At 41.1% G+C, this 13,482-nt stretch overlaps 2 protein-coding genes across 3 annotated transcripts in view; one reads left to right on the top strand and one right to left on the bottom strand.

Annotated features, from left to right (window-relative positions):
- Positions 1-2,485, bottom strand: mplkip (M-phase specific PLK1 interacting protein). The gene has a single exon (XM_073070381.1). The coding sequence runs from the start codon at positions 2,303-2,305 to the stop codon at positions 1,685-1,687; it is 621 nt and encodes a 206-aa protein (XP_072926482.1). The 5' UTR covers positions 2,306-2,485; the 3' UTR covers positions 1-1,684.
- c17h16orf46 (chromosome 17 C16orf46 homolog) overlaps positions 2,471-13,482 on the top strand; it is a 22,076-nt gene continuing 11,064 nt past the window's right edge. The window contains exons 1-3 of one of the 2 annotated variants that reach the window (XM_073070379.1): positions 2,471-2,598; positions 4,023-4,128; positions 4,961-5,221. In XM_073070379.1, the coding sequence (XP_072926480.1) occupies positions 5,003-5,221 (219 nt within the window). In that variant the 5' untranslated portion in view covers positions 2,471-2,598; positions 4,023-4,128; positions 4,961-5,002. Of the gene's footprint in view, positions 2,599-2,761; positions 4,129-4,960; positions 5,222-13,482 lie in introns of those variants that run through there. The other variant, XM_073070380.1, reaches the window with a different exon arrangement.

A 13,482-nucleotide genomic window follows, 5' to 3' on the forward strand; every position in this document is an offset into this window, starting at 1 on the left:
GTAGATATAGTTTTTTTTAATATTACCAAAAGATTCCTCCAGTTAAACAAAAGGGATGTGCTGTTTGACAACGATAAGAACATATTAGAAAGCACTAATGCACAGTATTTTGATCCTGTAAAGCTAAAACCAAAATAATATTAAAAAGCAGACTTAAATGTTTCTGTCAACTAAAATACAACAGATGTTGTGGCATTGACAAGGTCTGCATGTATATGAAGCAAATATACATTGCCCACCCACCTCACACCCCACCCCCTAAAATCATGAAGACTTTTGACAGTGTCCATCAGGCAAAGTATGACAAAACAATTCAATGTTTAGTAACAATAAATATATTGAATACATTTCCTTCCTTCAAACAACACTTCACCACAATAGTCTTTTCTAAAACTAATAAAACCTCTAATGGATTTGCAACAGCCTGCTATTTTCGAAGTTAAATGAGCAGCACAAGTTCCTTAGTTTCAACTGTTGCCTTTGTACAAATCAATCTCAGCTGGAAGTTGGGGTAATAGTTGGTATGAGGAAAGAGAAGAAAGTGGGAAGTCACTGTGTCAATGCCACCATTCAAAGACTTCCATAGAGAAGTGCTTTAGTACATAACAAATGTACACATCATTGTGCCCCACCATGATGAACTTGCCAAATATTCCAGCAAACCTCACTAAGTATACATTTGTAAGACGGGTTTTATTGGCTTCCAGTACCAGTGGAAGGGTGGCACTTCAACAGATAGATAACACCTTTATTTCTTCCGAGCCATTAACTGCCTGCAAGCAGAATTAGACTGTGCAAGGCAATAAAGAGCACCATTTCTATGTTCTCTATGCTTAAAAAAAAAGCAAAATTTATGATAAATTACAAGCCACAATTAGAGTTAAAAGAAATATTTCTCCTTACACTATTAAAATTCCCCAGTTTCACTGTTACAAATGCAAGCCAGGACAATTATTTTACAGGTGGGTGATTGAAAGTCTTGCTCAATTCTTATCTACAGTTTCTAGGGGGGAAAAACCTAAAAACACAACAAAATCCTGAAATAAGATACCAAGACACACCTTTACTGCACACATGCCCCAGATACACCATCTCAATGAAATCATACATAAATCATTTTTCTTTCTTCGGTTTTACATACACACAATTAGAAATATGGATTTACAAAAATTAAACATTGAAGCTTTTACCTTTAATCTAAAAAAGTTGACAAAAGTTTTAAAAATGACCATTTCAGTGGCTTACAGTAAAAAATTAGATGACACTCCCTAACCTGCTCATTAATGCATAGAAGTGGAGAAAACCTGCAAAACAATTAGTCACTGTCCACTGGCTGGTGATTTTAGATAGTTAGGAGCAGGCACTTTCCTATTCTGCAGCGGTTGCACTCTCCCAGATAACATCCAAAGAGCTCCCATGTGTTGCAAAGAAAAGAAAACTCGGTGTGGTTAAAAAAATAGGTCTCGTTAAAAAAAGTCGATCTGCCAAAAAAAAAGTAATCAATTTTGTTTTTTAAAAAATGTTTTGTCTCTGGAAAGAAGTGACAGTGGGAACCAGAGTAAGTTCTTGTTCTCTGGGCGTGAGACAGCACTGTGGAGGTCAGTTTTAGCTATCTTACCCAGAGTGCAGGTGGAAGAGGTCGAAGCTGCTCTCTGCCCGGACGCGGTGTTGCTTGGAGAAACTGTTAGCTAAAGTACCTGCCTCTTTTAGTGGAGCTGACGGACTGCGGGGTCCCGTACTGCAGGTTGATGTCAGAGGCGGAGACTGGTTCCAGGTCAGCCCACGGGTCCTGCAGCATGGACGGTTTGTAATATTGCTCCAAGGGTGCCGGCGACTTCCTCTCCAGGATGCAGCCGCCTCCTCCGAAAGGTGTGGATGTCCTGGGCGAGCCCTGGTAGCGGCGGTGCGCCGAGCTGGGCGAGGGTTGTTGAGACGCGGTCTGGCCAGGGGAGTGAGGGTGGTAAGACGGCGAGGAGTAGCGGCCGCGGGCCCGTGGGCTGTGCCGGGACGTGAAGCTCTGCGGCGTCGACTGCTGGTGGCCGGGGGACGGGCTCTTGTATCGGTGCTGGTGAAAGGGCGACAGGCCCGGGCTCGGCTGCTGTTGTTGCTGCTGCTGCTGAGGAGATTTGGTGAAAGCCCGGTGCCGCACTCCGTAAGGAGGGGTGCCCACGTTGCCTGGGAGCCCCCAAGGGAAGGTGCCACCTGCCCCGCCTCCACCCGGTCCCGCTCCGGGAAAGGGGCCCGGGCCCGGGCTTGGGCCTACAGGCGGCGGGCTCCGGAAGCCCTGCCTCATGGGGCGGAACATCCCTTACCTCACGTTACCACGCCGATCCACTGCCCTGTCTCCTCCTGGTTCACCTCAGCTCCTCCAGGCAGATAACCGCCGGCTTCTATTTTTTTTGATTTCTGTCAAAATCCTAGGCCCACACTGTACACGTCGAAGCTTCTCGAATTGTGCGCCACCCGTTAAGCCATCCCTCGCTCTTCCGGTCGGTGCAGCTCGTCATTTCCGTCTGCGGTGCCTCGCAGCGGCAGCACCCACGCGTCGCCACGGCAACCGTTGGTTGGTTCCCAAATTCTCCTGAGAAGGAAACAAACGTGAGCTCACCTTTACCCAAGAGTTTATATTAAAATCTGTTGATAACGTTCAGTGTAAAAAATTTACTTTTCTGTGTGGAGACAAATGAACAGGCAAGTAAAGGTCGTTTATTATGGGGACAAGTTTATTTTTGTGTCACCAATTTTCATATGAAATTCCTCCAACAATGAAAGTGAGCAGGCCGTGGATTTCTTTGTCACTCTGTCGAGACTATCTGTTCAGTTGTCAGTGTTGTGCGACTCCTCAACTGATTCATCAAATATAAAACAAACTTTTCCTTGTCCCAGTTCAAAATCTTTTTTTCCCTTTGCTTTCTTTCTTGGCCATTTACAATTATCCAAAGCATTACTTCTATCATAAATGTCTAACATTGAAAGTAAACTCTCATTTAAGACAATAACACGACTAGACAGATTGTTGTTGTTTGCTAGTCATATGACTCGCCCTTAGTCTCTGAGATTTTGTCCAACCTCCAAACTTGGTTTTCTCTCCAAATTTCTTGCATCTCGTCCTGAGTTGCCAGTACATGTTTGAATCCTATCTGTTTGATTCTGCTCTCAGAGGTTGACTCTGCATGTAACCAACTTGCCATGTAGTCAAACACAGGTTCCTTGTCCAATACTCTGTTGCACTTCGAAGCACTATAGGACAACTATTCACAATTTTATCCTCAGCTACTCGGAGTGAGCTAGATGTCCACTGATCTTAAATATTTTAATATAGGTTCTGTCACATTGCTTATGATAAATCAGCCTATGTACTGTTTTTACACAAAGAACACTATTGACTATAGTGTTGGTTGGGCCAGTGGAACAGCTGCCTCACAGTGTCGTGGTTTCTCATGCCCCACAAACGACCAGGAGATGCAGAAGATTCTTCCAAGAAATATTAAATTTTAATTTGCAAATCAAAGCTGAGACAGTCATTGAGCTAGTCGCTGATTGCCCACCGGTCCTTGTACATAGCATTTTTTATAGCAATCTCCTGGTTTAGTTGCATTAGCATATCCAGCATCCAATCGGTCTATAGGTGCGATTCACAACTACATCCGCCACTATTGTTTCTACCTATTGACTTAATCATGTTCTAATCTACATCTCTTAGCTACCTCTCATTAACACACCATTGTCTTCTACATTCAATTGGATATATGCATAGCAAATAGCAAACTCAGACTACATAATCCACATCTCTTAGCTACCTCTTATTAACACACCATTGTCTTCTACATTCTTAAGATTTCATTCTCTGGCAAATAGCAAGTTCAAAGCTGACTACATAGTTTTGGTTACACAGCAAACAATGCAACTTTTATACTCCAATAACAGTAGCAGGCCGCAATCCATATGAAGTTTGGATGTTTTCCCTGTGGCCTGATGAAGGGTCTCAACTTGAAATGCTGAAACTTTATTCCTCTCTATAGATGCTGTCTCACTGGCTCCAGCATTTTATGCGGTTCCCTGTGATCTTGTTATTTCTCCTTGCATCCCAAAGGCTTGCGGGTGGGCAGTTGCTAACTGCTCCTATAGGTGAGTGGTCTAATCTGAGGAAATTGACAGAATACAGAGAAAATGGATTAACTGTAGAATCTGTGGTTAATGGCTAGTGTGGATTTGGGCTGAAGAGCTTGTTTCAGTGCTGTATTGCCTTAAAACTTTGATTCTAATACATAATGTCTTTTTTTAGTGAAGGCAAAACTCAAAAAGATTATCTGTATATCATGAACACAAAAATATCTGTAAATTAACATATGCAAAATCCTGAACGAGCAATGAAGGTCAAACATTATCAATGGAAAGGAATAAAGAGTCGATGCTTCGCGTGGAGACCCTTCATCAGGACTAGAAAGGAAGACAGAATAATAAGGTTGGGGGAGGGGAAGGAGTACAAGCTCGGAGCCAAACATTCCGGAAATCCAGAGCTACACACCTTAAATCCTGGAGGAGTTCAGGTGGCATCTATTAAGAGGTATAACAGACACTATTTCCTGCTAAAAATTTCTGAAATGTATTAGCGATTCTATAGCTCCTGATGAAGGGTCTCAGGTCAAAATGTCAGCTGTTTATTCCTCCAGCATTTTGTGTGTTGTTATCTGTATATGTTGACTTTCAAAGGCATTGAAACTTACACCAGGAAGAGTGAAGGTGTGATATGTATGATTCAACTATCCTTATTTTGTATAACTACATCAAAAACCTGCCACTTTTTTTTTGGAAGGCGATGAAGCAACTGATCTGACAGTAACTGTGTGTGAAGCAATGTCATCAAATATTAACTGTGATGCCTTATTTAATATTTAATGATGCCTCTTTAACTTGAATTTAGTGAGGCATTAACTTCACACTTCTATTCTTTTGCCAGATAAATAGTTGGAGCTTGCCTGCTAAAAAGTGTAAATGGAAAATGGAATTTCAGGAGAAAGATGTGCTTGGAAGTAAAGCTAGTTTAGTTTTTGAATCTCCTGGCAGTGACAGTAATGACGGTAATGTGGTGATGAGCCCCACCCATTTTCTACATTCATGGGAATCTGAAAGAAAACTCATTGATGTTCTAATCACACTCAGTGAAGAAGATGAAAAGCCAATGGATCAGTTTATCCTTTGTGGTGGATGGGATGATGCAGTAAGTAGTTTAACCCTCTCACCATTGAATTTTCTGTTAAACTTGTAATGCAAAAATAGATGGATTAGCTTTAATTGTCACAGGTACATTGAAACATACAATGTGTTGTTTGCAATCAAATCAGCGAAGATTTTGTTTGTCAGGCCACAAGTGTCACCACAGTTCCGGTGCCAACATAGCATGCTCATAATTTACAAACCCTAATTGTATGTCTTTGGAATGTGGGAGGAAACCGGAACACCCAGAGGAAACCCACACCATCGTACAAACTCCATACAGACAGTGGTGGGAACTAACCCTGATCATATAGTTTGGGCTGTAAAGCGTTGTACTGACAGTGAGCTACTCTGCCACCCACAGCACAGGTTAAGCTGATATTAACAAGATAAATTTTTTCAGTGTATTTCTAAGCAACACACAAAATTCTGGAAGAATTCACAAGTCAGGCAGTGTCAACGGAAAAAAGTAAACAGTTGACATTTTGGGCTGAGGCCCTTCTTCAGGACTAGAAAGGAAGGGGGAAAATGCTTGAATAAAAAGATGGGGGGAGGGGAAAGACACCAGCTGGAAGGTGACAGGTGCAGCTAGGTAAGGGCAGGAGAAGAAAGAATCTGACCAGAGACAAAAGTGAACAGCAGGAGAAAGGGAAGGAGGAGGGGACCCAGAAGGAAGTAACAGGGAAGTGAGAAGAAGTGAAACTTTCCTGTCCTATCGAATTCTTTCTTCTTCTGCTCTGCACTTTTCCCACCCACCTGGCTTCACCTGTCACCTTCCAGCTAGCCTCTTTCCCCTCCCTCCCACACCTTTTTATTCAGGCATCTTCACCCTTCCTTTCCAGTCTTGAAGAAGGGTCTCAGCCTGAAAAGTCGGCTGTTTACTGCTTGTCCTGCTGAATTCCTCTAGCATCTTGTGTATGTTGCTCTGGATTACCAGCATCTGCAGACTTCTTCATGTTTGTACATTTCTAATTTGAAAACAATAAACTAAATAAAAATAGAAGACAATGAAATAGTCCTACATTTTTTGGAGTTTGAAAGAGTGAGAGATGAACTCATGGAAAAATAGCATTTCTGGAGATCCCTGCTGGGTACATGCAAAAGATTGTTTGTGGTAAAAGCAAACAAGAAAAATTCTACCTGACAAATAAAACAATTTCATTGAGGCTTACTGAGATATTACAATGAAGTCGGGTTGCACTTCCGCTACCTTGGGATGTCCCAGAGAGCTTTACACCAAATTAACTACTTTTGAAGAGTAATCACTATTGTAAGAGCAAAACACAAAATGCTGGAGAAACTCAGCAGGTCAGGCAGCATCTATGAAGGGAAGTAAACAGTCATTGGATCATGCCAAGACCTTTCATTACAACTACATCACTATCGTAATGTACATAGGAAGAAAGCAAATCTGCACTCAAGAAGTTCCCATCAAATTATGATCAGATCATCTGCTTTTATTAATGTAGATTAATTGTTAAATATAGACCAGTATATTCCTCTGTTATTCTCTGAAATAATATCATACATATCTTACGTTTATTCAGAAGAACAGACGATACTTTCTTTTAATGTTTTATCTGAATGACCGCACTAGTAACAGTGCCGTACAATCGCAGTGTTGTACTTGTACAGCCTCAATTGTTTTTTTCTATATATCCTAGTTTCTGGAGTGAGACATTCTGACGCAGAGGCAACATTGTTAGCCAGTGAACCATAGCAACCAGTTTTCCATCCAAATATTTCTTTTACATTAGACATCAACTGGAATCCATCCAACTCTAAAGCCACTCTAATTCCATCTAGGAAAATCAGTAGACTATTCAGCCACGTCCCCCCCCCACCCCTTAACTATTCTGAGATTTCCCCCATTTGTGCTCCACTTCCTTTGGTAGACTGCTTAACAAGTATCATCAATCTCAGTACTGAAAGTTTAAGTTCACCCAGCAGTCATTTTTAGGTGACAGAATTGGAATATCTTTCTGATTATACCTTTCAATGTTGGAACCACTAATTCTATTATGCTTCTTTTTGTACCTCCTTTTTCTGTGCCTATCCCATGGCAACCTATTATTTTAAAAACAGAACTAAATTAGTCTTCAACATTCTTTTTAAAAAAATTAAAAATAAATCATGTTTATGCACCTGTTCTCAATGCAGGTGCTGGCATCAGTTAGTTAATCTGAACATTGCTGTCTTTCAAGCAAATAATTTCCCCAAGTCTCTGTCCAAAACTTTCCACAGATTTGACTAATACCTTGACCAATTCCCTCACATGTACTGAAACCCCGTTCATCAGTTTGAACATGTGCTTTTGAGTTTGTAGTGGGATCTATGAACATGAGCAACCACATTAAGAATGAATTAAAAAAATTAGGATGAGAAGTAGTTTAAAAAAATGACTGAATTATTGACAATTATTTGTGTAAAATGCTAATGTATTTAAAGACATGAACTGTATTAGCTTAGTCAATTGAGGCTGAGTTCACTTAGTTGTAGAAAATATACTAATCCAGTTAGAAAATCCCTTTGAGAACAAATAACCCGTTAAGTTTGTTCTGCTCATGACAAAGTGAGGTCTCTACAGAAAAGAAATCTGCTGTGGTGCCTTTCACATTGAATCAGATGAAACATATCACTAGCATTTTTCCTCAATAACAAACTATATGTTGCTGATTCAAGCTGGCAGGTGATAAGTGAAGCCAATCATCTCCCTCTTGTGCCTTTCTTTTCTCCCATGGTCCATTCTCCTCTCCTATCAGATTCCTCCTTCTTTAGTCCTTTTTACACCTATCACCTTCCAGATTCTCAATTCATCCCCAACCACCTACCTTCCCCTTCACCTGGCTTTAGACCTTTTCCAACTCTCTCCTTCCAGCTTCTCACTTCATCCCCTCACACCCAACCGCCTAACTTCCCCTTTACCTGGCTTCACCCATCACCTTCCATCTTGCACTCCCTCCCTGCCCCCACCATCTTATTATGGCTTCTTTTCCCTTCCTTTGCGGTACTGATCAATGGTCTCAGCCCAAAATATCAACTGTAAATTCCTCTCCTTAGATGATGCCTGACCTGCTGAGTTCCTCCAGCATTTTGTGTGTGTTATTCTGGATTTCCAGCGTCTGCAGAATCTCTTTTGTTTCAAATTATTCAGAGTAGCTTTGTCCGTGACGTTTGGTGATTCAACTACACTGCTGACCAATTTATGGCTTGTAACAAAGCATTTTGAAATGGTTTTCCTTCTGTAGAGAGTGTAATATTTGACAGTACAATATTATTATTTCTGATACAAAGATATTTTCAGGAGAGGATCTGATCCTTGTGAATACCCTAATAGGCAACATAGCAAGCATCTGTAAAACTAAGGCTAATTTTGTTGACCAATCATAATCTTAACTGCTTCACTGCTGTTAGCTACTGCTTGAGGCATGTTCCTTCTTTGCTGTTGTTAACAGTAATGTTATAAAAAGACACTGTCGCACTTGATAAATTGCCTATCCTTTTACTAGACAGTGAAATGGATAGACTGTGATGAGAAGCAGAAATGTCAAACTGCAATGATTTGTTCCCAGCCCCCCAACCCGAGCTACATTCTTTGTTGCTGACTCATTTAATTGGTGGCTTAGAGGAATTTAGGAAATGAGAAGGCAATTTAGCTATTTTAAGCAGTTTTGCCATCCAAAGAAATTATGGTTGATTTCTATCGCAATTTCATGTGCTGACTGTGGCTTCACAGCCTTTTTTATATGCTTGCCTAGAAAAGTCCTATCAAAAGTAAATGACACACAGTATTTTCTGTAACATACACCCAGTGGCCAGTTTATTTGGTACCTCCCGTACTTATTAAAGTGACCACTGAGTGTAGGTTCAGGGTTATCTGCTGCTGTAGCCCATCCACTTCAAGGTTTGATATGTTGTGCATTCAGAGATGCTCATCAGCACACCACTATTGTAATGCGTGGTTATTTGATTTTCTGTCGCTTTCCTGTTAGCTTGAACCATTCTGGCCATTCTCCTCTCACCTCTCATTAACAAGGTGTTTTCACTCACAGAGCTGCCACTCACTGGATTTTTTTTTGTTTTTTTGCACCATTTTGTAAATTCTAGAGACTGTTGACATATGAAGGTCGCAGGAGGTCAACGGTTTCTGAGATACTCAAACCACTCTATATGGTGCCAAACATTCAATCACATTTCTTCCCCATTCAATGTTTGGTCTGAACAATAACTGAACCTCTTGACTATGTCTGTATGCTTTTATGCAGTGAGTTGCTGCCACATGATTTGCTGATTAGGTATTTGCACTAACGAGCAGGTGTACCTAATTAAGTGGCCATTGAATGTATACTTTAGGTGAGATAATTTGTATACATCAACTGCAAGTGGTTCTTCTTTTAAACAAATTTCTTTATAGAAAGAATTTATTGCATTTTGGAAATCTGTAGTTTGTTTTTGACTGTGAGTTGTAGATTAACATAGAACTGAAAAGAACATAAGACCATTAGATGTAGGAACAGAATTAGGCCAATTGACTGATCGAGTCTGCTCTGCCATTTCACCATGGCTATCCATTTCCCTCTCAGCCCTAAACTCCTGCCTTCTTTCTATATGCCTTCATGCTCTGTTCAAGCAAGAATCTATTAACCTTTGCTTTAAATATGTATATGTAAAGACTTGGCCTCCACACCCGCCTGCGGCAACAAATTCCACAGATTCACCACTCTGGCTAAAGAAATTCCTCCTCATCTCTGATCTAAAAGGACACCTCTCTATTCTGAGGCTGTGTCCTCTCGTCCTAGACTCTCCCACCACAGGAAGCATCCTCTCCACATCCAGTCTATCAAGGCCTTTCACCACTTGATAGATTTCAACAAGGTCACCCCTCTGCAGCTCCTGCCAAAAGACCCCAAACCAGACAACTGTCCTTCAGAAAACTTTTCTCCTCAGCTCTCCAGAGAACAACATGACTCCTTATCTTTAGCCAAAGTCAAAACACACTTTCCAGCAGGACACACTGCTTTTACAGAAAACTGCTAAAATAAAATAGCTCACAGCATAGCAGTAGAAATCTTAACTAGGGCATTACATTCTCCCCCCCACCAAAAATAGTCATGTCCTCATGATTGTGGAATTTAATAAACCATTATTAATAACAGTATTCAATGGATCTTGTGATCTCAGGACCCCAAATCCATTTGTAAATGGAAGTATCATATCTCACCTTGGGAATTGACATAATACTGTTACCCAGGTGCATCCTCTGCCAGCCTAGCCAGGGGTTACCTGACTCTCTGAGATCTCCTTATCTCATCTTTACCTTCTCCAGCTTCAGCCACTCCTTGTGACCTTTCCTGTCTATTAGAGGATGCCTCCTTCTGTTCTATTACTTGTACCTTCCAGTGGCTCTGGTCCCGGACTACCCCATGATTAACCTCAGCATCCTTCAATTTAAGCAGGTGTTGGCAAACATCTTCCACTGGTGTTAATCTGCAAGACCTCTCTCGGAAAAGGGTGTCCTCTGTCACTTGAGTTACTCCTCCAGGATGTAATATGACGGGTTTAGACTGGGTGTACCACATAGTTCCTTGTTTGTACTCATCATTTTGCTTAGGAAGAACTTGTAGCTTCTCAAAAGCAACTCTGAATACCAGGTGAATGGACAAAGTTTTCAAAAAATTCTCTCCATTTCTCTCCTTTCATGCTTCCGCAAGCCTTCTCACAATGGGAGCATTTGTTACCACAAGAATGGAAGCTTCACCTTTTTTGTCTGGATCCAGGCAGACCAACACTGGTGTGTCAAGAGTCTCAGATACTCCAACATCTGCTTCTGAAAACTCTATTTTCAATGACAAGTAACCATTGTACGGGTACTCATCAGTACTAAGCCCTCCAAATCTCAAGGGCGCTGAGTGGCATCAATGGTAAATTCAAAAAAACTGGTTCTAAAAGGATCTCTAAAGCAAAGCAACTCGAGAACCTGTGTCAAGTATGGCCCTAGCATAAACACCTTCAACCCGTATGGATACATCAGAGCTTGGTCCCACTAAACCTTCAGGAATAGTGCTTTGCACTTTAGTATTTGCCTTTATACACTGATTAGAATGTATGCTCTCTGAGACACCAACCCATTCCTTTACAGGGTCCCTCTGTAGATTTGCTTCTCTCTATTTGATTAACCACTGAGCTTACTTTTTGAAGATTTTCCTGTCCCTGACAGTCTCACTTGAAATGTCCATCTTCTCCACAGTTGTAGCAGAAAGCTTATGCAAAAGGAAAGGAGAGGGCATGCAACAAAGCAAAAAGTAGTGGGAAGATGAGGATTGGGATGCATTTAAAAAACCTCCAGAAAGCAACTAAAAAAATCATTAGGAGGGAAAAGATGAATGTTGACAATAAGCTAGCAAATATTATCAAGGTGGATAGAGAGAATGGAATGAATATAGGACCTCTAGAAAATAAGACTGGGGGAATAATAATGGGGGACAAGCAGTTGGTAGATGAACTAAATGAGTATTTTCCATTAGTCTTCACTGTGGAAGACACTAGCAATGTGCCAGGTGTTGAAGGGTGTAGAGATTGTGGAGGCATTAGTACTGATCTTTCAAGAATCATTGGACTCGGGCATGATTCCGGAGGACTGGACAATTGCAAATGTCACTCCACTTTTCAAGAAAGGAGGGAGGCTTTAGAAAGGAAATGAAAGACCAGTAAGCCTGACCTCAAAGGTTGGGAAGATGTTAGAGTCATTTGTTGAGGTTATGGAGTACTTGGTGACACAGAACTAGATAGGACAAAGTCAGCATGGTTTCCTGGAGGGAAAATTTTGCCTGACAAACCTGTTGGAATTCTTTGAGGAGATTACAAGTAGGATAGATAAAGGGGATGCAATGTTTGTTGTATATTTGGATTTTCAGAAGGCCTTTGACAAGGTGCCACACATGAGGCTGCTTACCAAGTTAAGAACCCATGGTATTACAGGAAAGTTACAGCATTGGCTGATTGGTAGGAGGCAGCTAGTGGGAATAAAAGGATCCTTTTCTGGTTGGCTAACAGTGACTAGTGGTGTTCTGCAGGGGTCAGTGGTGGGACCACTTCTTTTTATGCTATATATCAATGATTTAGATGATGGAATAGATTGCTTCATTGCCAAGTTTGAAGATGATATGAAGATAGTTGGAGGGGCAGGTAGTGTTGAAGAAGCAGGAAGGCTGCAGAAGGACTTAGACAGATTTGGAGAATGGGCAAGAAAGTGGTAAATGAAATACAATGTTGGAAAATGCATGGTCAGCACTTTGGTAGAAGAAATAAATATGCAGACCATTTTCTAAATGGGGAGACAATCCAAAAATCTGAGATGCAAAGGGACTTGGGAGTCCTTGTGCAGAACTCTCTAAAGGTTAACTTGCAGGTTGAGTTGATGGTGAGGAAAGCAAATGCAATGTTAGCATTCATTACAAGAGAACTGAAATGTAAGATCAGGGATGTGATGCTGAGGCTTTATAAGGCACTGGTGAGGCCCCACCTTGAATATTGGGAACAGTTTTGGGCTTCTTATCTAAGAAAGATGTGCTGGCATTGGAGACGGTTCAGAACATGTTCACAAGGAAGATTCAGTGAATTAAAGGGTTATCATACGAGGAAAGTTTGATAGCTCTGGGCCTGTACTCATTAGAATTTAGAAGGATGAAGGGGTATCTCATTGAAACCATTTGAATGTTGAAAAGCCTAGACAGAGTAGGTGTGGAAAGAATATCTTTCATGGTGGGTGAGTCTAGGACAAGAAGGTACAGCCTCAGGATAGAGGGGCATCCATTTAAAAGAGAGATGCAGAGATATTTCTTTAGCCAGAGGGTGGTGAATTTGTGACCACACACGTGTGGAAGCCAGGACGTTGGGTGTATTTAAGGTGGGGATTGATAGTTCTTGATTGGCCACTGCATCAAAAGTTACGGGAGAAGGCTGGGGAGTGAGGTTGAGGAGGGGAAAAAGGATTGGCATGATTGAATGGTGGAGCAGACTCAACAGGCCAAATGGCCTAATTCTGTTCCCAATTTTTATGGTCTTATGGTCTTATCTTTAAGTGAAGCCAAAAGCAGGACACACTGCCTTTACAGAAAACTGCTAAAATAAAATACCTCACAGCATAGCAGTGGCAATCTTAACCAGGGCATTACAGTATTATTTTTTAAAGACAATTGAAAAATAAAAAAAACACAATTTCTAAATAATCGATTTTAAAGATTTGCTTTATTTGTCAAATGTATA

The sequence above is a fragment of the Hemitrygon akajei genome, chromosome 17 (assembly GCF_048418815.1).
Source record: "Hemitrygon akajei chromosome 17, sHemAka1.3, whole genome shotgun sequence".
NCBI lineage: Eukaryota > Metazoa > Chordata > Chondrichthyes > Myliobatiformes > Dasyatidae > Hemitrygon > Hemitrygon akajei.

Coding starts and splice junctions, on each gene's coding strand:
- mplkip (XM_073070381.1), bottom strand. CDS start 2,305: ATGTTCCGCCCCATGAGGCAGGGCTTCCGGAGCCCGCCGCCTGTAGGC.